This window comes from Pteropus vampyrus, unplaced genomic scaffold (assembly GCF_000151845.1).
Source record: "Pteropus vampyrus isolate Shadow unplaced genomic scaffold, Pvam_2.0 Scaffold208, whole genome shotgun sequence".
In the NCBI taxonomy this organism is placed as follows: Eukaryota; Metazoa; Chordata; class Mammalia; order Chiroptera; family Pteropodidae; genus Pteropus; species Pteropus vampyrus.
This window is the reverse complement of record NW_011888989.1, coordinates 1,814,981-1,841,795: the sequence shown is the minus strand read 5'-3', so window position 1 is coordinate 1,841,795 and position 26,815 is coordinate 1,814,981. Positions and strand designations below refer to the sequence as shown.

At 32.7% G+C, this 26,815-nt stretch overlaps 1 protein-coding gene across 2 annotated transcripts in view; it reads right to left on the bottom strand.

The window, feature by feature from the left end:
• The window catches only part of COG5 (component of oligomeric golgi complex 5), a 290,537-nt gene that overhangs the window by 154,971 nt on the left and 108,751 nt on the right, over positions 1–26,815 (bottom strand). For both annotated transcript variants that reach the window (XM_011372500.2, XM_011372499.2), the window contains exon 7: positions 764–894. In XM_011372500.2, coding sequence (XP_011370802.1) covers positions 764–894 — 131 coding nt within the window. The remainder of the gene's footprint in view (positions 1–763; positions 895–26,815) is intronic.

Sequence of the window (26,815 nt, the reverse complement as noted above, 5' to 3'; positions counted from 1 at the left end):
ACAAAATGAAATAAGTGGTTTAAAGGATATGAATAGATATGGATATTAATAATTGTCTTTGGATGTATATGGATCCACTATAAATAGAGAAAACATCTGGATGCAATACAAATGCAGAACTGAGTTTACATCTAGTTTGTTGATTCTACTATATGGGTATCTTTGGGTTTCTTCTAATTCCAAAAATTAAGCATCAGGAAAATGATACCCTAGGTGAAATCTCAAGTCAATTTTTTTTTTTTTAATTATGGCATAGTGATTATTAAGGGCACAAAGTTCTGGATTTAGAATGGTTAATGTTTTGATCCAAACTATATCATTTACTAGCTGTGTGATCTTCGACAAATTATTTAAGCTCTCGGTTTCCCCATTTGTTAAATGAGAATATAATACCAATCTTACTGGATTGCTGAAAGGTTTAAATGAGTAACAGTTCCTTGGACAAAGTAGGCATACTCAACAGGTAATAACTATCTATTTACATATACACATCATATAAAAATATATTTCATATTGTATACATTATATATTAGAAATTTTAGAAATAATCTATTTTTAAAATTTTAGAAATAATCTATTTTTAAAATTAAATAAATTGCACTAAATTTTCCCTGTACTTACTTTATGCCCTACTCCCCAATTCAAATTATAGACACAGATCCTCAGTGATAAAGTGAAAACATATATTACTTTTGTAAATTCAAAGTCAAATGTTATCTGTATATGACATAATATTTACATTAAAAAGGCAATTTTTTATTACCTGAGTCTCCACACCCTGCTCCAGCAGGCGCTTAGCTTGATTTTCCACTTCAAGTCGAGCTCTTGCAATAAAAAGTAGATCGTTTTCAATTACTTCTATTCCAGAAAGATCTATTCCTTGAGAAAGGTAATCTATTTAAAAAACACAGATACACACACATTTAAATATTTCAGTACTGAATAAATATCAAGGTATCAAAGCATCTTGTCTAATTTCTTGAAAATACTAAACATTTGCTGTTGAACACTATTTTCTTCCAAAATCTGTATTTTTAAAAATAGTCACTCAATTATTTATTTTCAGGTATTTATTTTCTACTCAATTAAATAACTTTATTCCTAAGCAAAATGTTCCAAATGAGATAGAATTGGTAAAGCAAGAGTGAAAATTATGATGATTATAAATTCATAGTAATGTCAATAGATCACATAAAAAGTAGTGGCAAATTTATTTTAATGTAAATAAATATCCTGATAACCTTAGAAATTTCTCAAGTTGCAAGACAGCTTTAACAAGTTGTCCTATAACAAAACATTTGAAATAGATGTCCAACATTTGGAGAATTATTAATAAATTATGCAAAAAGTCTTAGCATGATGCCAGTTTACATGATCATGCAGATCTAACAGTTATTTACACTGAAAAATTTTCATGATATTACTAAATGAAAAAAATTACACAAAATTAACTCTATAAACTCTATAGAATTATATATACTCTATAAAATTCTATACATACAACAAGAAGTATGAAAAGATATTAAACAAAATGTTAACAACAGTAGTCTCTGCTAATGTAGAGATTGAGAAATTTGATTAATTTTTTGGCTTAACCTTACACATATACAAGGTAACTAAAATGCTACCAATAAAGGTCAAGTTTTCATTAAGCAGCTTGAGACACCGTTCTAAAACACATTTTCTATTTTAACAAAATAAATTATTTCTAAAAAACAAAATTGTTTTAGATGGAAGTTTATTTTGTTTTCCTGTAACTGAACAGAATATCAAACATTTTTCACTGTATTCTATTAGAATCCATTTTTAAACTTTAAGTCTTATAAGAATATATCCCCAACACTTATATATTATCGTATCTTACTTAAACGGAGTCACAATGTACTACTTAGGTGAAATTACATTAAAGCATGCAGTACACAATGCTAACCACTAAGCAGGACTCGAATATCTACTGATTGAACATTAACAGTATAGTTAGTTCTACACAGAAAGACAAAAGGAAATGACGTAAAGGGCAGTTGAATAGTGGTTACTGCTAACTTTACTTCAACTATGAGCATTTTTTAAAATGTGTATATCTAAAGGGATATTTGCCTTACCACAGTGGAAAGATTATTGAAAATGCCTATAAATCATTTGGGCCTAAATTCTGTCTCATAATTTACTCCCTAGGTGACCACAGCCTCACTGGGCCTCAAATTTTTCATCTGTAACATGCCAACAATTTATGCCCTACAAAGACACAAAACAGGTTAGCCCCACACACATACGTGTCAAGAATCAGGAGGGATATCTCAAGTGCGGAGGTTCCCACTGAGGAGCAAGGGGTCCCAATCCCAAACCAGGCTCCCCAGCCCAGAGCACCAGTGCCAGAAAGAAGAGTCCCCACAACACCTGGCTGTGAAAATCAGTAGGGACTCAGTTCAGTTGAGACAGAGGGCTGCTGCAGACCCAAGCATCTTCTCTTAAAGGGCCTGACCACAGATTCACTTGATCCCAAACTCTTACCCTAAGCTCCAGAAAAGGGACAGCAATGTGAAAGTACCAGGGACATACAGGGAGAAATTAAATTGTCTAGTTTCAGGACAAGGAATGGAAGGGCAAGTGCCATTGTTTCTTAGTTCAGTCCTCCCCCAACACAGCCTGCAGGCATAGGCTGGCACCATATCTGAGTCTCCATTAACTTGACTAAACTACTCTCACCCCACACTGTTGATTCTGAGAACCTTCCGGACCCAATTCACATGCCAGCCCAAACCTCTTTCAGAGGCTAATCCACACAAGCAGCAGGCAGGCCCAGCTGCAGACTTTCCTAAAATGTCAAAGGTCCATAAACAACAAACAAGTAGCAGAGAGTCACCCCACATGCCTTGTACCTCTTGATAAGTGGCCCAAAGGCTGGCACTGGTGGCAGCTGGCCTTGGCTCACAGCATAACCACTCCCAGGCACCTCCAAGCCCAGCACAGGCAGCTACCAACTACAGATCACTTTGTAGTTCCTAACAGGGAGCACCTGGCCAGACTCAGGCAGTGGCTGAGTTTGGCCAGCACAGGACCCCACCCAAAATGCCCCCAAACCAATAAACCTAGTAGCCGGCTTTTGACCAAACTAGAGTACTATCCAACTAGCACCACAAACACCACACCCAAAGGATGGACTTGGCAGGCACCAAAACCCCACTAAAGCAAATCCTGTGCAGTGAAAACAGCCCCCACACAACAACACAACAGCTTGTCTGCTGTAGTCACAGCCAATCCTCACAGCCAGTCAATATGAGGGTCAGTTCCACCCACTGATGTGTCAACAGCAATCAAGGCTCAACTCTGACATGAGAGAGCATACAACCCACATAAGGGACACACGGCTCTGGATCACACGGCTCAGGTGAAGAGTAAGAGTGCGTCACTGGGCCCCATAGAAGAACTACTATGTAAGGTCACTCTGCCAAGAGTAGGAGGTGTAACGTTATCTACCAAATACATAGAAACAAACACAAGAAGGAAGTCAAAATGAGGAGAAAAAGTAACATATCCCAAATAAAATAACAGGAAAAAACTCCAGAAAAAGAACTAAATGAAGTGGCAAGCAATCTATCAGATGCGGAGTTAAAAACACTGGTTGCAAGGCTGTTCAATGAACTTATGTGAAGAACAGATTATCTCAGTGAAAACGTCAATAAAGACATAGGAAACATAAAAAAGTAGATAGGAAACATAAAAAAATGACAAATAAAAAATATAAGAACTGAAATGAAGAATACATTAGAGAGATTCAACGGTGAGGTGAAGCAGATCAAATCAGAGATTTGGATGAGAAGATAGCAGAAAACACCCAATAAAAAACAACAACAACAAATAAAAGAGGTTTAAGGGACCTCTGGGACAGCATCAAGCATAACGACATTCGCATCATAGGATACCAGAAAAAGAAGAGAGAGAGCAAGAGTTTGAGAACTAATTTGAAAAAATGACAAAAAATTTCCCTAACCTGAGGAAGGAAACAGACATACAAGTCCAGAAAGTGAGGAGAGTCCCAAACAAGATGAACCCAAACAAAACTACACCAAAACGCATCATAATTAAAATGCCAAAGGTTAAAGACAAAGAGAGGATCTGAAAAGCAGCAAGAAAAAAGCAGTTACCTACAAAGGAGCTCGCATAAGCTGATTTCTCAACAGAAACTTTGCAGGCCAGAAGAGACTGGCACGAAATAGTCAAAATGATGAAAAAGACTTACAACCAAGATTATCCTACCCAGCAAAGCCATAATTTAGAATTGAAGGACAGATAAAGTTCTTCTCAGACAAGAAAAAGCAAAAGGAGTTCATCACCACCAAACCAGTATTACAAGAAATGTTAGAGGGATTTCTTTAAGAAGAAGAAGAAGAAGAAGGAAAAAAAGATAAAAAATATAAATAATAATATGACAATAACTACATATCTATCAACAATTACTTCAAATATAAATAGATTAAATGCTCCAATCAAGATAGAATGAATGAATGGATAAGAAAACAAGACCCATACATATGCTGCCCACAAGAGATCCACTTCAGATCAAAGGACACACAGAAACTAAAAGTAAAGAGACAAAAAACATATTTCATGGAAATGGAAACGGGAATGGGAGGGAAAAAAAAAGCTGAGGTAGCAATACTTATACCAGACAAAATACTTAAAACAAAGGCTGTATAAGAGACAAAGAGGGACATTTCATAATGATAAAGAAATCAATCCAACAAGAGGATATAATCTTTATAAACATTTAGATAGGTGCACCTAAATATAAACAAATATTGATGGACAGAAAGAGGGAGGTCAATAGTAATACAGTCAAACTATATTGCTCACCTCTTTGTTTATGTAAGATGAGAAAATTTTAATCTAATAAAAGAAAAGTAATTCAATCAAAAGAACTGACACAGGTATAAAGAGGATGGGTAATACAAACATAATGAATTTTTTGTCAAATGTATTCAACAATACATTGAAATTTAAGATACTAAAAAATGAATTGCTTTTCTCCATTATCATTATATGGTCTCAAACTAAAAACCTTAGAACAAACTTCATATACTTTGCCCACAAACAGTCACTGGATCTAAATGACTGGTTCTTGTATTTTTTCCTGGAATTAACCATTTCTGTTTATTATTTTAGTCTTCAAACTAAACCAATACGTCAATACATAAAAATTATTTACTACTAAAATACATGCCAGTCATTTTAATGTTCTTTCACTGTTCTAATCAATACTACACATGACTACCAGAATAAACATTCTCATCACGTTTCTCTCCCATTCATGGAATCTATGCCTTCATGTTGACTAACATTATCTCTCCATTTTACAATACAAATCCTCTGTATCAACTGCAAAATCCTCATTGCCTCTTCTTTTACTAGCATCTTCCTTTGTTTAAAAGAAAACAAAAAAGAAGAGTAATTATAGTATACTAAATGAATCAGCTATTTATTTACTTTCCATAATGTTAGCACTAAAAAATTTATTTGGGGAAAAGAGATGAAGGAAGAGTACATGTTTGGGAAATTGAGATGGTGCTAGAAGTTGGAAGAAATGAAGGAGGCTAAATCTCCATGCTTCACAATGGGAAGTCAAAGAAGTTAAAAACCTAAAAGTGGAAATATAGGCAGGTTATTTAGAGATATGGAGGTGACTACCAAAAGAATCGGCAAAAATATTGATTTGGTTGCCTCTGAGGAAAAATAAATGGGTCAGAGAAGAGGGCATGCACGCAACTGCTACTTTTTAATAACAAACCTTGTAGATTTGAGTATGTTATAGATACATAACTTTCAACACAAATAAAACTAAATTAAATAAAAGAGTGACAAGTTAAAAAAGATAATATAAAAATTAAAATAAGGTGGCTAGTCTAATTTTAAAAAATCCATATCCTCTAAATCAATGATTCTGCTTCAGGAATAAGTAATCTTTAAAAAGAAAAAATTGAATACATTTGGCGGGAAGATATTCACCACAATGTAACTGCACTAGTACATACATACATACATATGGATATTGTGTATGTATATGTCTGTAGACATGTGTGTATATGTATGCACATGTATGTGTATGTGTTTATAAATAGAACACTGTCAATTATTAAAAACCACCTTGGAAATCAATTTGGGGTAATCTAATAAGACTTCATATGGCTATTTTTATGACCAAAATATGCCATTCCAAGTTCTTACATGTGTGCATAGGAAGACATATACAAGAATGCTCATAATAGCATTGTTAAAAACAAAACAAAGCTGAAAACAATCAATATGACCATCAAATGGAGAAAAGAAAAATACAATATTACTACAGAAGAGTAAAAATAAATAATGACAGGTATACACATCACCATTGAAGTTTCTCAATAACATAATATTAAGAAAGAACTAGTTTTAGAAGAATACACACAGCAAGATGTTATTGATAGTAAGTTTAAGACAAGCAAAATTAAACAATATATTATTTAGAGATACAGACATTAATAACATTTAAATAAGTTAGTAGACATAAATGACATGACATGCTTAGAATACTCTAATTCTTAAACTTGGAGGTTAGTACCTCACACATGCTAAAAATGTATTTTTGCATTTTCATAGTTTTCATTAAATGAATATGAACCAATGGCACAGATTTGATAGTATTATAAACAAAGATATTACAAGTTATAACTGTATTTCATATGTTCAAAATGAGAAAAGACTGAACATGTTAATAAAAACATGTATATCAGTAAGACACAAATTGAACTTCTAGAGATAAAAAGTAGAAAAGTCTGGATGAGATTAATGGCAAATGAGACGCTGTAGGAAAAACAGAATAGACTGTCTCATGAAGAAGAGTTTAATGCTAGAGTTATTAACCGTATAAAGGCTTTTCCTTTTAAAAATATCATGCTCTTAAAAATTTTTTTTGAAAAACAGAAAAGTTACTCCAAAGGGGGTAAATTACATAACCACACAACACAGAGGCCACAACTGCTAAGTGGATCATTGGAATATACGTGAGTTTGTCTGAGAAATTTATGAATCTTCAAATTTTCAAGGAACACCAAAATAGCATACATCCTCCTCCTAGATGTTTATGTGAGAAAAAGCAGAAAAAGCAAAAACTGACATACAGGGACTGGGCAGTTGGCTGCAGACACTTACCAGTAAAAGTGACTCCCTCCTACACATCGACTTTGCAAAGAGCACAATTCAGATACATGCCTCATAGAAATCTCAAGCAACCTTCAAATGTTCCTAAAATACTTAAAATCTTGGTTGTGCTTAAAAGTAAAGGTCTACTATATTCCTTTAAAATCTTATCCTCCTTTTTAATCACCCATGAGTTGTTTTGTTCGTTTTTATTTGTAATTATATTTATTTACAATATCTTCTTTATTAACTTAATATTATAAGCATTTACCCATCCTGTTATAGTCCTTTTAAATATGAATTTTTGACTGCTACCCAATATTTCATCAAATAAATGAACCAAATATTATTTAACCATCAACCTAAGATGAAATAATTATGTCATAAATAACTACTCTATCGTTATATTAAAAAACTTTAAGTATCTAGAATTATTTTTTGGGGAAGTAATCAAAGAAAGAATTACTAAATCAAAGCAATATTTGTACATTTATTGATACGAATTATCAAACTATTTTTCAAGATGTTTATACTGCTTAATACATTTTTTTCCAGTAATCTATGGGAGTTACTTAACCATAGATAGCACTAGGTGTTATCACTGTCTGAATATTTTCTATGCTTTTAGAAAAAATATGTTCTTATTGGTGGTCTGACATGAATTTTTAAATGATGAGGCTAAATAACTATTTTTTACTAACTGTATCACTTGAGAATCTAACTTTAACTCTTTTATCTTTTTCTTACATCACTTTGTATTAATTGTGTAATAATTTTCACTGTTTGCCTATCATATTTGTTATGAATATTTTCCCAGTGTGTTGATTTTTTAATTTTGAATTATTTACTTATATATTACTTCTGAAGGCCATTTTCAAAATACAATCATACAATTATATTATCTAAAAAGTTCCACATTTGATTCTTCTACACAGCCCTGATTATTTATAAACTTCACACTAAAGCCTATCTTTTACAAAAGCAAATATCAAAATGTAAAACTGATTTATAAAGGGCTATCTGGCAGACTGATGAATAATAATCTGGAGATGAAACCTGCTATTTTAGAATCCATTTAACAACTTTATCTTTAAATCAAAATAAATCATATTGTAAGGTGGGGGTTTATCGCAACGACTGCATTTTAATTTGTTCTGGAACATCAATCTTCTGTGCTACCGTATCAAAAGAACACAGTTACTAGAGAATATTGAGCTACATTAGAAATTTAAATTAAGACAAAACTAACAACAACAATAAAAAAACATCAAACAACAGGAAAGCTGCAGGGTTATAATATTGACAGAATTAATTTACCCAGTCAACAATGAGATCTGAGCCACCACTTACTGAAGGTATTAAAATAACAATAATAATAATAATGTCTCAGAATTCTTATTTGTTATTTGTAATGGCTAGGTCTCAGTCCAGCACAGATTTAAAAAACTGTTTTAATTACACACACTCTCTCTCTGCTCATCTGTATATATATATACACATATATATTTCATTAAAGAAACCTTAAGGAACACACAGAGAAAAAAGCAAAAGTCAGAAACTCCAACAAAACTCCAACAATGACAACTACATACACATTTGATTTTCATTTCCTTATTCTAGCTGTAGAAAGTGTTCTATTTTTATATTTGATATGTTTTAATCATATTTAAGTAGATATTTTGAATCTGATGACAAAATATGCTTATAAGAAAAAACATTTAAAAAACGTTTATGTACAGTTGCACAGTAATTTCAAAAACGTATAATTTAAATGAAAACAATGATATTATAAAGCAAAATTTTAAAGATGTAATGCAGTATTTGCACAAAAGTAGAAACGACAACATAAAGGATAGAGAACAAATAACACTGGTTTAAAAGTTATACAATTTTAACATGCAATAACCGAAACAACTTAATGATCAGAAAAAATCGTTAATAAAAGGTACTCACAAAATATAAAACCAATGATAGAAAAAAATTTTTTTAAAGACTTTTCCAACTATGGAGGAAATAATTTCTTACCAAATGAATTACAAGAGAAATTTCGGAGCTATTAATATAGACAATTTCTAATTTTTTTCCTAATGAAAAAATAAAATCAAAAGAAAAAGAGAATAGAGAAAAATTTTGAAGTAAATTAAACACATATGGTATTACCATTAAAAACATATAAAGAATTTATAGTTCTCAGTAGGTAAATAATCAAAGGATATTAAATAACAAATTTCTATAAAAGGAAATTCATGATTAAGTCAATATTTGAAAATCTATTAAACCTTTCTAACAATTTTTGAAATTTATCTTTAGGTAAAATGAAATATATAAGATCAGTGGAACACTCAAAATCAATAAAAATATATTTTAATTAAAGTCAATGCTACTCAAGTTTTAGAGAAAACAGATATATCCTTTTAAAGGCAAAGTATGATAGAAAGAATGTTGAACTAGGAATGAAAATACCTGAACTTTATTGTATTCAATTCTATGACTTGAGAAAAATCCAGCATCAAGATGATATGCATAAAGAATGTCTTGTAAACCATCAAGAACTACATGAAAGTTATTATTTTCACAAATGAGGTATTAGTTGTTAACCTCATTTTTTTTTTTGATGGAGGAAGATGCGCCTTGAAAAAGCAACTGATAATCTTATTAAGTTCAATATTACAAACACAAAAAAACCTATAAAGTTAAAATGTATACTTTTCTAACAAATCCCAATTGATATTACTCCTTAAACTATACACAGAACAGCCTCAGGCCTAAGTAAACTCCTCTGGGTGAATCTTTATATGTCAATTCCAAAGCATTTCTCAAGGCATGTAGATCTTTCTTGCTCTTCAAAGTCATGGATATTTATCATCAAAAGCCTTCTTTTGTCTTTTGGTTCTCATTGCAAGATGGGGGGAAATCTTACTATAAAAAAAGAGGGATTAGTTTTCTTTTCCTAAATCTTACAGTATCTCTGCTTTGGCTAGGACGAAGAAGAAAAAATTGCCAAGAGACCATTCCCCAGCAACGCCCCCCGCCCTCCCCTCCTCCTCCCCGGCCCAAAAGATAGTGTATTTTCTATCTTTCCTCTGGGCACAGTTTTTCCTCCTAACTTTCTAACCATGGTGCTGTTGATATGACACTGTAGTCTAAAAGCACGAATTTATACAAAACCTCATTTTTTGCTCTTTAGTAACATATTTTGGGTGCTTTATTTAGTGCCTACCTTCCATTCAGTACCTAATCAGAAGTATAAGTCAATATCCCTCCCTTAATAACTGAGAGAAGCACTAGATAAAACCAGCAAGTAAAAGACAAAATGAACACCACAGTAAACCAAGGGAATTTAATTGACATCTACAAACCGCTCCACTCAACAAAAACAAAATATACATTCTGTTCAATTAAACATGGAACATTAAACAAGTCAAAGAATGTCCTGAGTCACAAAACAAACATTTTAAATTTAAAAGAACTGAAATCATACAAAGTATGTTCTTTAAACATAATGGAATCAAACTAAGAATCAATAATAAAAAATAACTGTAAATGTTCCAAACATTTGAAAATTAAGCAATACATTCTTAAATAACGAATGGATCACAAAGGATCTCAGAGGAAATTTTCTTCTTAATATTGAACTGAATGAAAATGAAAATACAACATTGAAATCTGTGGGATTCAACTAAGGCAGTAGTTAGAGAGGATTTACTAACACTAAATATGCTTTAAGAAAAAATGTGTAACTAGAAAAAAAGAAAGGTCTCAAATCAATAATGAAAGCTACTGCCTCAAGAAACCAGAAAAAAAGTGCAAAATAAACCCATAACAAGTCAATGAAGAGAACTAATAAACATAATGGGAAATCAATAAAATTGGAAACAAAACTAACAGAAAATCAATCAAACCAAAAGTTGACTTTGGAAGCATCAGCAAAATTAATACCTCCTTTAAATATTATGTAACATTTAAGTGTTTATAACCCTATTATGAATAAGGGTTGCAACTTCCTGCTTCTGTCTATCCTACCCATAGTTTTGTAACTTTTTGTCTTTTTGTTTCAGGTAGAATAACCCCTTTCATTATTTCCTATAACACAGGTCATGTGGTGGGAAATTCCCTCAGCTTCTCTATGTCTGAAAAGGTCTTCATTTCTCCTCCATATTTAAAGGATAAATCAAAACAGCATGGTATTGGCAGGAAAAAAAGGCACACAGACCAATGGAACAGAATTAAGAGCCCCAAAATAAAGTCACATATATATATGGGCAAATAATTTTTGACAAAAGAGCCAAAAACATACAATGGAGGGGGAAAAAAGCCTCTTTCATAAATGGTGCTGGAAAAGTTAAAAGCCATAGACAAAAGAATGAAAATAGACTGCTATTTGTCACCAAACACAAAAATTAACTCAAAATGGATCAAAAACCTAAATATAAGATGTGAAACAATAAATTGCACAGAAGAAAACAGGTACTAAACTCATAGACCTTGGTCTTAAGAGAGGATTTTATGAATTTGACCTCAAAGGCAAGGAAAGTAAAAACAAAAATAAATAAATGGCACTATATTAAACTAAAAAGCTTCTGCAGAGCAAAAGAAACCATCATCAAAACAAAGAGGCAGTCAACTGAATGGGAGAAAATATTTGCAAACAATGCCTCCAATAAGGGGCTGATAAACAAAATAAAGAACTCATACAATGCAACACCAAAAAAAAACCAAACAATCCAATTAAAAAATGGGCAGAAGATCTGAAAAGCCACTTCTCCCAAGAAGACATAGAAATGGCAAACAGATATATGAAAAGATGCTGAACCTCACTAGCTATTAGGGAAATGCAAATAGAAACTACTATGAGATACCACCTCACACCAGTAAGAATGGCTACCATCAAAGAGAAAAGTAATAACAAGCGTTGGAGAAGTTGTGGGGCAAAAAGAACTCTCATAGAACTCTCATATGCTGCCGGTGGGAATGTACATTGGCACAGACACTACGGAAAACAACATGGAGGTTCCTCAAAATACTAACAATAGAATTACCATAGGACTAAGCAATTCCTCTTCTGGGTATCTACCCCCAAAATTTGAAAACATTTACCCATAAAGATATATGCACCCTGATGTTCACTGTAGCATTATTCATGGTGGTCAAAACATGGAAATAACCGAAGTGTCCTTCAATAGATGATTAGATAAAGAAGATGTGGTACACATATACAATGGAATATTACTCAGTCATAATAAAAGATGAAAGACTGCCATTTGCCAATAGCATGGATGGACCTTGAGATAATCATGCTAAGCAAAATAAATCAGAAAAAGTTGAAAACCATATGATTTCACTGACATGTGAGACATAAAACTGAAAGCAACAAATAAACAAGATAAACAAAACCTCATAGACAACAGTGATTACCAGATGGAAAAGGGGGTGGGGAGGAAGAATGTAATGGTAGGGGATCAATGCATGATGACAGAAGGAGATGTGATTTTGGGTGGTAAACACACAATGCAATATATAGATGATGCATTATAGAACTGTAAACTTGAAACCCATATAATTTTATGAACCAATGTCACCCCAATAAATTAAAAAAATAAAAATAATTTTAAAATAATAAAATTAAATTAATAAACCTCTAGTAAGACCAACAATAAAGAAGACAAATTATCAATATCAGGAGTGAAAAGAAGATACCACTATAGACCTCACGGCATTAAAAAGACAGTGGAAAACTATGAATAATTCTATAACTTAGAAGAAACTATCATAATTCATACAGAGTCATCTGAATAGATCCAAAACTATTAAAGAAATCAAATTTGTAGTTCAAAACATTCTTAATTAGAAATCTACGAGCCCAGTTTCATTGTCATTGAAAAAAGAAATAATCCAATACTACACAATGGAAGAAGGAACACTTCCCAAGACGAAACAAAATAAGGCTACAAACATTATCCCTTAAGAGAGTAGACACAAAAATCCTAAAAATATTAGCAAATCTCATTTCCCTGATACAAAAACCAGATGAAGATATTAAAAATAATAATAAAACTAGAAAAACATCTCCCGCAAAAACATAAATGCAAAATATTAGCAAATATAATCTATTAGTATATAAAAAGAATAACACGTCATGATCAAGGGGAGTATCTTCTTAGAATACAAGGAAGATAAATATGATAATTTAAAGACATTTACTATAAAACTTAAAGCAATAAATAAAAATAATACAGTTTATAGCTAAGAGCCAACAAATGAGATGAAATGCAATCATAAAAAAATACTCCGTAAGAAAACAAAAAAGAGAAAAGGGGAACTATGAATAAATGATATAAGCAGAAAACAAATAAAGTAATGGTAGCATTAAACCCAATCACATCAATAATGAAATCTAAACTGTCTAAACATCCTAATTATATTGCACAAATCATAAAACTAGATAAAAAAAAATGACCAAACTATATACAGCCTGCAAAAAAAAAAAATAATAACACTAAAAACATGAAGACACAAATAAGTTAAAAGCAAAATGATAGAAAAAGATATATAAAGTTAATACTAATCAAAAACACCTAGACTGATTACATCAACATTTGAAAAAGTAGATTTCAAAGCAAAGAATTTTATAGCAAGGAGAAGGGGTGTCATTTAATGATTACACAAGGGTCAAATCATCATGAGGACATAATCTTAAACATTTATTTACCTAATAAAAGAGATTTAAAATACATGGTGAAGAAACTGATAGAACTGCAGGGAGAAACAATAAAACTGGAAAATATAGTGAGAGATTACAACACATCTGTCCAGAGTTGACAGAACAAAAAGACAAATAATCAAATAAAGAACTAGAAGACCTAAACAAGACTATCAACCAACTTGACCTAATTGATGATATTCATACAACATTCCAAAGAACATGAGAACAGAAATTCTTTTCAAGTATACAAGATTATTTACCAAATAAGACAACATTCTGGACCTGAATCAAGTTTCAATAAAGTTAAAAGGATTCTGTTAATACAAAGCATGTTTTTTTGAACAGAATGGAATAGTAAGAAGTCTAAAACATAATGATTCCTAGAAAATTCTAAATATTCAAAGATGAAATTTAAAAATGAGAAAGCATTTTAAAATAAGTGAAAATAAAAATACAACATAGAAAAGTTTATATGATACAGCCTAAATAATACTTAGATGAAAGTTTATAGCACTGAAGAGCTATATTATAAAAGAAGAAAGTTTTCGAACAGATAAACTCTGTTTCCGTCTTAAAAAAACTGGAAAAGAACAAAGAAAATCCCAAACAAGAAGGATAAAGACAATAATAAAGAACAAAGTGGAAATCTAAAACTATAGAGAATATCAATGTAACCAAAAACTGGTTCTTTTAGAAAATAAGATTGAAAGCCTCTAACTAACCAGAGTAAAAGAACACACAAATAACCAAGAAACTACAGATATGAAAAAGTTAAGAAAGTAATATTATGAATAATTTTATACCACAAACAATATAGGCGAGTCTCAAATAATCATGCTGTGTGAAAGATGCCAGACGAAAACAAACCCTCATATTTTATGATTCTATTTATAGAATTTTAGAAAATGCAAGCTAGAAGTCAGTGGTTCCTCGAGGATGGGAGAAGATTTCAGAGAGGGTAGGAAGGCGGCCTTACATGTAAACTTTTGGAAATGATGCATACGTTATCTTGATTATGTTGATGGTTTCTCAGCATATACATGTACCGAAATTTATCAAATTGTATACTTTAAACATATGCAGGTTATTTTATATCAATTATACACCCAATAAATTTGTTTTTTAAAAGGAAGAAAAACTGCAACAGAAATACATCAAACAACTATACGGCTTATTCAACAAAAAATTCATTTTCCTTCTTCATCTTTTTTATGAAAGACATCAAGAGGGATCTGTACAACTTTGATTTTTCCTTTCAAATGGCCACTTAAATACCTCCTATGTTCTAGGTACTGTCTATACATAGACAACAGACACCAAGTCTACCTTCAAAACATTTGCTTTATAGCTTTGTTGACAAACTAGAAAATACAAGTATATAACCCAGGCAGTCCCTCTAACCAAAAACTTTAATAATAAACTTATGCATTAAATGGTTTTGTTCCCAGGGAGCTAAAAACAATTATATACTTCCTAATTATGGATCTAGAGGGACTACTTCTCTCAGGTCCTGGTACTCCAAAAGATTAAATGTTTAATGGACACTGACTCTTCACTATATTAATCGGTGTTATGATTAAAAAAAAAAAAAATTAGGAAATGCCGGGTTAAACACAAAATATTTTCTTTACTTTAGTACTCCTCAGAACCATTAATACACACTAAATATCCCAAAGAGGCATATAATATGTATTTCCAAAATCTATTTATCCCATTTCTCCCCTTGAATTGCAGATCTAATAGGACCAGGACTATAATATAACTAAGATGTAAAAGATGAGGCAGATATATATCCATATATCTTACTCTTATATGAATAGTAAAAATCTATTAGAGAAACACCTATGACCATAAAATTGATCAATATCTCTCCCCTATATATATAGATGAGATAAAATAACTTTTGGCCATATTAATTTTCATTCTATATCTGAATTTTACTAAAATTAAATTTTATTTAAAAAATAAATATATGGCAATATGAAATTCATTTATTCATACTATAAAGAGTCTTTACTGTGAAGAAGCAACAAGAAGGTTAACGATAAGTACTAAGGTTTATAGAATTATAGTTAACTCTAAGAACATCTACTCTCTGCTCTCTAATCCATATATTATAGATATAGCAATACTGATACAAAAAGGTTACAAAAATTAATAGTAATACTATAACTAGTTATCTGAATAATAATAACAAGAATAACTACCACTCATATGGTAGTTATGGTAGTTACTGTGTGTTATGGGGTTGAATTATAATCCCTCACCAAAAAAATTCCTAGGTTAAAGTCCTAATCCCCAGTATCTCAGAATGTGACCTTATTTGGAAATAGGGTAGTTTCAGATGTAATTAGTTAAAATGAGGTCCCTAATCTAATAATGACTGGTGTCTTTACAAAAGGGAAATTTGGAAACAGTCACCCACACAGGGAGAATGCCATATGACGATGAAGGGAGACACTGGGGTGAGGCTTCTACAAGTCCAACTCCAAAGAATGCTAGCAAACCACCAGAAGTAGGGGAAAGGCACAGAACAGATTCTTCCCTCACAGCCCTCTGAAGGAACCAACTCTACCAATGTCTTGATTTTGGACTTCCGGCCTCCAGAATTGTGAGACAATAAATTTTTGCTATTTAAGCCACCTAGTATGTGGTACTCTGTTATAGCAGCCCCAGCAAACTAATACACTATGTGTCCAGATACTGAGATAAGAACCTATATATTCCTCATTTAATACAATCCTTTAGTTAGGTACTCTCATCTATTCCACTTTATAGGCAACATAACTAAGGCACAGAGCAGTTAATTATCCTGCCCAAGTTCACAATTATTAAGCTGTAACAGAGAACTTGGGAAGTGACACAAATGGTAGTGTCAACAGAACAATCCCATAGTGTGGCTGAATATTTCAAAATCACTCTCTAAAATCTTCTAATTATTCCATCCGCTTAACTAGCTTGAGTAGGTTCAGTTGGCCACAACCAGAAATCCTGACTGATGGATAAGGAGATATCCAGTCAGGAACTGGAGTGCTGGGGGAAAGCCAAAGTACTTACAGACTCTGACAGTGGTCACAGACTCAGAAAAATGTCCAAGTGACCTCTAACTACTACTTCTTATGTGTGTTTTGAGTTTTATACTGAAGTAGTGAAGGGTCTACTCTATCTGATATGCTGGGGCACTAAAATTAATTCCTGTGGTCTTAAAGTAGCTTCATCAATTCTGACCATAAACACTTTATCACCTTCCTTGAAAGGCAAAGCCATATATACATAAACCATACTGGAGTCCAATTAAGGAGTGGAAGGTAGAGAGGCAAGAAGAATAATGGAGGGGTCCAAACTTCCAGGGACTTCAAGAGAGGAGATTAGAGATCAAAAGTTAAGGCTTTGTTATCCGATAAATTAGACAATGGCTCAAGCTTTAAAATTCTTTATCTTTCGTTGTTCTTTTTTTTTCCCTTTGTTTGTCTTTATTGAAATTATTAGACAGTTGTTTGTATTTACATTGTACAATTCAATGAGTTTTTTTCAATTATACTTGGCATACAATAATATACCAGTATTAGTTATATAGCATATTGATCAGAGATCCACATAACTCACAAAGTTGTCGTCCCACTAAATCTAGTACCTCTTTACCCCATTACATATTTATTCAATATTATTCACCACCTTCCCCATGTTATACTCTACATCCTCATGTCTATTCTGCAACTATTCATTTGTACCTCTTAATCTCGTTGCCCTTTTTTTCCCTCCACCTCTCCATCTAGAGGTATCCCTCTAAATATTCTCTGTATCTATGAGTTTATTTCCTCTTTTGTTGCTGTTGTTGTTGATTTTGTTCTTTAAATTTAACATGTACATGAAATCATGAGATATTTGTCTTTCTCTATCTGACCCATTTCATTCAGCGCAATATCCTCTAGATCCATCAAGGCAATATCTTTTTTCATCCCCTTCCTTTTAGTCTGTGTGTGCCTTTTAATCTTAAGTGAGTCTCTTGTAGGCAGCATAGGTAGGGATCTTGTTTTCTTATCCATTCAGAAGCCACTCTATCTTTTGGTTGGAGCACTTTTTTTCCATTTGAGGTACTTGTTGACAGAAATGTAGTTATTTCCATTCTTTATTCCTGTTTTGTCAACATGTTTTTTCTTCCTAAAGAAGTCCCTCCAACATTTCCTGTAATACTGGCTTGGTGGTGATAAATTCCTTTAGCTAATTTTTGTCTGGGAAGCTCTTTATCTGTCCTTCAACTCTAAATGACAGCTTTGCTGGATAAAGGATTCTTGATTGTAGATCCTGGGTTTTTATCACTTTGAATATTTTGTGCCAAGCCCTTCTGCCCTGCATAGTTTCTTTTGAGAAATCGGTTGCCAGTCTTAGGGGTGTTCCCTTCTAGGTAACTAATTGCTCTTCTCTTGCTGCTTTTAAGATTCTCTTTGTATTTAACCTTTGGCATTTTAATTATGTCTTGGTGTGGGCCTCTTTGGGTTCCTGGTTTTGGGGACTCTCTGAGCTTCCTGGGGTTTTGTGTCTATTTCCTTCACCAGGCTAGGGAAGTTTTCCATCATTATTTCTTCAAACAGCTCTTCAACATCTTGTTTTCCTTCAGGTACTCCAATGACACAGATATTTTTATTTTTAATAGCTTACCATAGGCTCCTTAAATTATTATTATAATCTTGGCTTCTTTTTTCTTGTCATTCTGATAGAGTGTTCTTGGCTTTCCCATCTTCTACATAGGTCATTTGATCCTCTTCTTTATTAACTTTGCTCTTTCCATTTAATATACTTCTCATCTTAGATAATGTGTTCTTCATTTCTGACTGGTTCTCTTTTATAATTTCCATTTCCATTTTTATGTTTTTTATCTCTTTGTTGAAGTTCTCACTAAATTTATATACACTTCCCATAAGTTCATTGAGCATCTTTATAAGCAGTGTTTTGAACTCTGCATCTGATGGATTACTTGATTCCATTATATCCGGATCTCTTTTCTGTTCTCGCATATGGTTTCTGCTTCTTTGTCTTCTCATTTTGGCTGCCTTTCCATGTCTGTTTCTATATACTAAGCAAAGCTCCTAAGTCTCCCAGTCTTATTAGTGTGGATTTGAGAAGTAGGTGTCCAGTGGCACAGTTTTGAGAGGGGTTCAGCTGCAGGCCAAACTTAGCCCAAGTTTCTGCCCCTCTGGGGCCACATCTGTTAAGATTCAGCAAGCAATCCACAGATGTTGTACTTACAGTTGCCTCGAAAGGGCACATCAAAAACCACGGTCAGCTGCCTCCAGTGTGAATCTAGGTGCTGCTTAGCAAGGAGCACTTTACTCACTGAGGATATACTGACTGTGGCTTGGGTGGGGCCAGGAGCTGGGTAGGCAGGATTTCAGGGAATCCTGTGGAGGGAGCAATCTCTGTTATACAGTTTGCTGACTTCTCCGCTATGGTGGCACTGAGTCCATGCACTGGGAGAGGGGAGAACTCAACGGAGGAACAATGGATACCACCAGCCCTTCTGCCAGGAAGAGAGCCTTGCCACGGCCCTCACTCCGACAACTCAATGTTGCCCTCTAAGTCCCTGCACAGCCCAAACGGCACTGGTGCTCAGAGGGAGCAGGTCCCTCACTACATAAGTCCGCTCATGGATGTGGCCCCTTTAATAGGCGTTTGCAATTGCCGCTGCTGCAGCCTCTGTCCCACTCGGCCGCTAGGGACCAAGCAGCCTCCTGTCCTCGCCCTGTCCTACCTTCTGCCGATGCAGGGTGATTTCTTAGATTTCTCCCTAGTTGTATGGCTTGTTCATCTAGATCCCAGGTGACTTTTCCTTGCTGTATATTCCTTGTTTCTGTCACAACTTTGATTTGGTTGCCAGAGGGATGAACAGAGACTCTATCATCTATACCATTTTTTCCCCTCCTCCTCTTTCATTGTTAATTAAATTCACTTCATGTTAACTCATTGTAAAAACACTGCACTCACAAATTTATTCACAACTTGATAGTTAAATATATTTTAAAACAAAACATATTCTTCTATTATAAATTGAATTATGTTCCACAAAAAGATATGATAAACTCTTAACCACCAACACCTGTAAATGAGACCTTATTTGGAAACAAGTTCCTTGCAGATGTGATCAAAGTTATACTGGATTAGGGTGGGCCCTAATCCAATGACTAGAGTATTTAAAAATGAAGGAAATTTGGACACAGACACACAGAAAGGAGAATGCCATATAAAGACACAAAGGCCTACAGGAGAAGGCCATGTCAAGACAAAGTTAGAGACTAGAATGACACATCTATAAACCAAGGAACACCAAAGATTTTCAGCTATCTACAAAAGCTAAACAAGACAAAGATGAATTCCTCCCCTAGAGCCTTCAGAGACAGCATGGCCCTGTCATTACCTTGATTTCAGATTTTTATCCTCCAGAACTGTGAGAGAATAAATTTCTGTTGTTTTCAGCCAGTTTGTGGTAATTTGTTAGAGTAGCCTTAAGAAACTAATACATTTTTCCCCAATATATTCACTTTTTTCTGTCTTCAATAAACTCCCCAATTTAGGCCTGAAGCTATAGACCAAAAGAATTAAAAATTGAAGTCAATGAAGGTTCCATATGCAGAGGAGCTGCAGGATAAGTGGGCCATTTAATCCTCTATAGTACAGAATTCACTGGCACATTATCAACACGTTCCCATATTCTCTTAGCTTAAAAGCTTTTGAGCAAGTAAAAACAATTTTCACGATGAGTGAATTATGCTTATAAAAAAAGAGCTAGGAAAGTGAAATAAAAAATTACTTTTGCTTAAATCACATAAATTAGATATTTTGCTAAATAAAATGGGGATTATGATGTCAATTCCATCATTAGCATTTCTTGTCTGCTCTATATTAACAAAAAAAATTTAAGAATTATGCATGACAAACCAATTGTACAATAAAAGATACTACATACTAAAACGTATTGGCTATATATATACATATATATACACACACACATACATATACATATATATACACACACACATAGATTTTACTATATAGAATCTTTATGGAACAACCATATTTTAGTTAAACTTTCAAAGGGATTAAATAAACTATGATCTTGGTAGATCTCTAGTAAGCAGAATATGCATGTGATAGCTTTGAATGAGTGGAATGTTTCTAATTGCAAAAGTCATAAATTAGCCTTCAAATAGTTTAAGGAAATTCTGAGTGGCTAGATGATACATTAAATCCTGATTATACCACATGATACTATGTGTACAAAAAGTAAAGAAAATTCAAAAACCAAAATATTCTAATGTTTCCTCTACTTTAAGAATTAGTATAATTACAGTATGTTTTTTAAATGATAGTATATAATAATCTCTCAGGTAGTTTTTATAATTTATTGAGATATATTTCACGTACCATAAAATTCACCCATTAAACTGTGTTTGTGTGTATTCATAGCGCTATACAACCATCATCACATCTAATTTTAGAACATTGTTATCAACTCAAAAAGAAACCCCATGCCTATTAACAGTTACTTTCTTATTTCTACTTCCTCCCAACCCATCTGCCTCAGTCTCATTAATCTATTTTCTGTTTCTATGGATTTACCTACACTGGATATTTCAGATGTATATCATAACACAATTTGGTCTTCTGTGTTTGGTTTCTTACACTTACCACCATGTTTTCAAGGTTCATCCATGATGCAGCATGTATCAGTATGTCATTCCTTTTAATTACATGTATGGATGTACCATGTTTTCTTATTCCATTCATCAGTTGATGGGCATTTAGGTTGTTTTCAACTTGGGTCTATTATGAATAATTTGCTATGAATATTTATGTATAAGTTTTTGTGTGGACTTATGTTTTCATTTCTCGTAGGTACTAGAAGTGTAATTGATGGGGCACATGGTAGCTCTATGTTTAGCATTTTGAGGAACTAATAAACTATCTTCCAAAGTGGCTGCACCATTTTACATTCCCATCAGCAGGATGAGAGCTCCAATTTCTCTACATCCTCACCAACACATTGTCTGTCTTTTCAATTTTATCCATTTTAGTGGATGTGAAGTGGTATTTCATTGTGGTTTTGATTTGCATTTCCCTAATGATGCTGAGAATCTTTTCATGTACTTATTGGTCATCTGTATATGTTCTTTTGAAAAACATCTATTCAAGTCCTTTGTCCATTTTTTTAGTTGGGTTGTCTTTTTTTGAGTTGTAAGAGTTTGTTATCTATTCTGCACACAAGTACCTTGTCAGATACATGATTTACAAGTATCTCTCATTCTATGGATTGTCATTTCATTTCACTTTCTTGATTGTGTCTTATCTTTTCACTTTCTTGACAGACAAAATTCTTTAATTTTAATGAAGTACAATTTATTTTTTTCTTTTGTCATTTATCCTCTTGGTGTCATATCTAAAAAAAATCAAGGTCACAAAAATTTACTCCTATGTTTCCTACAAAAGGAACCAGCACTGCTAACACTTTGATTTTAGTTTCATAACATTCATTTCAGACTTCTAACCTCCCAAACTGTTAAGTGAATAAATTCGTTTGTTTTAAGCCAGAATAATTTATTAAAGCAGCCACAGTAAAACAATATACCTAATACATCCTAATGTTTTTGCACATAACAGAGTTCAATATACATGTAGCAAAAACTAATAAAAATGAAAAGTATAGAAATATCTATAGGTCTAGTTAAATATATCTATATTCTTTTCTCAATAACTGATAGACCAAGCAGACAGAAAATCATAGAGAATATCTACAGAGAGAGAGAACACAAACATGGCCAACTTTCACAATTAGGAAATCTAAGTATGGGTAAAGAGTATTTACTTTACTATTTGTTCAATTTTTCTCTAGTTTGAAAAATTTCAAAATAAGATGTAAAAAATTCACTTAAGTACAGAGAATATAATATATGAAGGATATAATAGGTGACATAAATATAATAGATACAATATATAATGTATAATGTTAAAGATGTAAAATATATACTAAATGAAAGAGTATTTTTATTTTGGGCATCGTCAAATTTGATGATCTTACTTTCATGATATTGTTATTTACTAAAAACATCCTATTATTTTCAAATACTGACTTAAAATAAAGGTCAGGCAGTGTATGAGGGTTCCTATTTCCCACAACCTCTCAAACACTTGTTATTGTGTTGTTGATAATAGCCATTCTAACAGGTATGAGGTGGTATCTCATTGAGGTTTTGATTTGCATTTCCCTAACAGCTAGTGAAGTTGAGCATCTTTTAATATATGTTGGCCATTTGTATGTCTTCTTGGGAGAACTGTCTGTTTAGGTCCTCTGCTCAAATTTTTTTTTTTTTTTTTTTTTTTTTTTTTGGTGTTGAGTTGTATGAGTTCTTTCTATATTTTGGATACTAGCCCCTTACTGGAAGTGTTATTTGGAATTATCTTCTCCTACTGGGTAGGTTGCCTCTTTGTTTTGTCGATGGGCCACTATGGAAAACAGTATGGAGGTTCCTCAAAAAATTAACATATGACCCAGCAATCGCTCTTTTGGGTTTCTACTTGAAAAATTTGAAAACATTTATTTGAAAAGATATATGTGCCCCTATGTTCACTGCTGCACTATTCATGGTGGCCAAGAATGGAAACAACCAATGTGTCTTTCCATAGATGACTAGATAAAGAAAATATGGTAAATATATACAATGGAGTACTACTCAGCCATAAAAAAAAGTTGAAATATTGTCATTTGCGAAAGCATGGATAGATCTTGAGAATATCATGCTAAGCAAAATAAGTCAGACAAAAAGAGTCAAGACCCATATGATTTCACTCATATGTGGGATATAAAACTGAAAGCAACAAATGAATAAGACAAACAAATATTCATAGACTCCAACAACAGTTTAGTGGTTACCAGAGGAAAGGTAAAAAAGGTAAAAAGGGTTCTAATATATGAGGATGGAAGGAGATTTGACTCTGGGTGGTGAACACAATGCAATATATGGATGATGTATTATAGAATTGTACAGCTGAAACCTATATAATATTATTAACCAATGTCACCCCAGTAAGTTTAATTTAAAATTAAATATAAATAAATAAATGAAGGTCGCCTCCAAACATAGAGCCTAAAGAAATGTTATTTTAGACAGTCATTTTGTGGGTTACTTTAACATTTTATTATAAAAATTTCATAAAAGAAGATAAATACCAAGCTCACTGTATTACTAAGTTTCAACAACTTTCATCATTTATCAATCTTATTTTGTTCATACCTTCACTCCATTGTCAGTTTGTTTTCCTGAAGGTTTTTTAAAGTAAGTCTCAGAAATCAGGTTATTTCTCCCATATATACTTCAGCACAAAATTGAAATCTTAAATACCAAAAGAATCATCAAGAAGAATATGTCAAGTGTAAAGACCCAAGTGTGCTACAAAAACAGCTGCTTTTTAGTTAGCTAAAGTTGAAAAATTAAGCACAAGGAGATCAAGCAAAACACTTCTAGGATAAAATAAACTGAGGAAAATAAAACATGGCAGCCCCTCCCCAACACACACACACACACACACACACACACACACACACACAGGCACAAAGGGTTAAGATAAAACCATCTAATCTGCTGGGGGTATAATCTTAGGATATAGACACTAATGATAACATGAGTATAGCCCTGAAGGCAAGTACATATACTAAAAGGCAATCTTTTCAGTGTAAGCATTTCAATTAACCAAGGATTCTCCTCAAAAAAAGGTACCAAACTAGCCTCTTGATGAAAAGTCTTTCTCCAAAATAACAATTCTGAATTTTTAAATTCAAACAATCGAAACTAAAAAAATGAGGATCTCTAAAGTCATATTGTATTTAAATTACATATACTCCACCATGTACTATAAAAAAAATTAAGGATGCATTATTTTTTGCAGTAAATATTCTACAAAAAAAGCTTTCTACTTTTTTATATTCAACATAGTACTGAAAGTCCTAGCCAGAAAAATTAGGCAAAAAAAAAGAAAAGGGAATAAAAGGCATCTAAATTGGAAAGGAAGAAGTAAAATTATCTCTTCTCACAGACAACATGATTTTATATGTAAAAAACTCAAAAGATTCCACACCAGAAAAAAAAAAGTTGGAACTAATAAATGAATTCAGCAAAGCTGCAGGATACAAAATTAACACACAAAAATCACTGCCTTTGTACAATGAACAATCTGAAAAGGAAATTAAGAAAACAATCTCATTTAATAAATAGCATCAAAAAGAATAAAATATTTAGGGATTAACTTAACCAAGGAGACAAAGACTTCTACTCTGAAAACTAAAAAACACTGCTGAAATAAATTAAAGATGACATAAATAAATGGAAAGACATCTGGTGTTTATGGAATGGAAGAATTAAATATTGTTAAGATATAAATGCCAAAGTGACCTACAGATTTAATGCAATCCCTAATAAAAAAATCTCAATGGCATTTTTTGCAGAAATACAAAAGGCTGTCCTAAAATTCATATGGAATCTCAAAAGACCCTAAATAGCCAAAACAATCTTGAAAAAGAAGACCAAAGTTGGAGGTCTCACACTTCCTGATTTCAATCAAAACTTATTACAAGGCTACAGTAATTAGAACAGTGTGGTACTGACATAAAGACAGACATATAAATCATAGAATAAAATAGAGAACCCCAAATAAACCTTTGAATATATGGTCAAATGATTTCTGACAAGATTAGGATGCCAAGACCACTAAAAGGGAAAGAAGTCTTTTCAACAAATGGAATTGGAAGTGGTGGGTATCCACATGCAGAAGAATGAAGTTGTGCCCTTACACCATACGTAAAAAAAATTATCTTAAAGTGGATTAAAGACCTAAATATAAAAGCTAAAATTATAAAAACTTTTAGGAAAAAAAAGCACACATCAAAGCTTCGAAAACTAGATTTGACAATGATTTCTTGGATATGGCACCAAAAACATAGGCAACAAAAGTTAAAATAGACAAAATTGAACTGCATTAAAATTTAAAACTTCTGTGCATCAAAGGACACAGTCAATAAAGTGAAAAGGCAACCTACAGAATGGGAAAAAAATTTTGCAAATCATGTATCTGATAAGGGATTACTGTTCAGAATATGTAAAGAACTCCTACAACTCAATAAAAAACTAAGCAATTCAATTTAAAAATGGGCAAAGAACTGAAGAAGACATTTCTCCAAAGATATTATACCAATGGCCAAAAAGCATATGAAAAGATGTTCAACATTAATATTAATCATTAGAGAAATGCAAATCAAACCACAATGAGATATTACTTCACATCCTTTAGGATGATCGCTGTCAAAAACACAGAAAATAACAAGTGCTGGTGAGGATGTGGAGAAATTGGACCCACTATGCACTGCTGGTGGGAATGTAAACTGATGCTGCTGCTATGAAAAACAATATGGAGCTTCCACAAAAAATTTAAAATAGAATTACCATATAACCTGGCAATCTCATTTCTGAATATATATCCAAAAGAACTGAAAACAGGATCTTGAAGAGATATTTGCAAACCCATGTTCACTGTAGCATTATTCACGATAGCCAAGAGGTGGAATCAACCCAAATGTCCATTGATAGATGAATGGATAAAGAAAATGTGATATGTACATAGAACAAAGTATTACTCAGTTATAAAAAAATGAAGGAAATTCTGTCACATGCTACAAGATGGAGGAAGCTTGAAGACATGCTAAGTGAAATAAGCCAGTTACAAAAAGACAAATACAGCATGATTCCACCTACGTGAGGTATCTAAAGTAGTCAAACTCATAGAAACACACAGCAGAATGAAGGTTGTCAGGGACTAGGGGGAGTGCTGTTCAACAAGTATAGAGTTGCTGTTCAACAAGTATAGAGTTTTACTTTTACACGACACTGTGAACATAGTTAA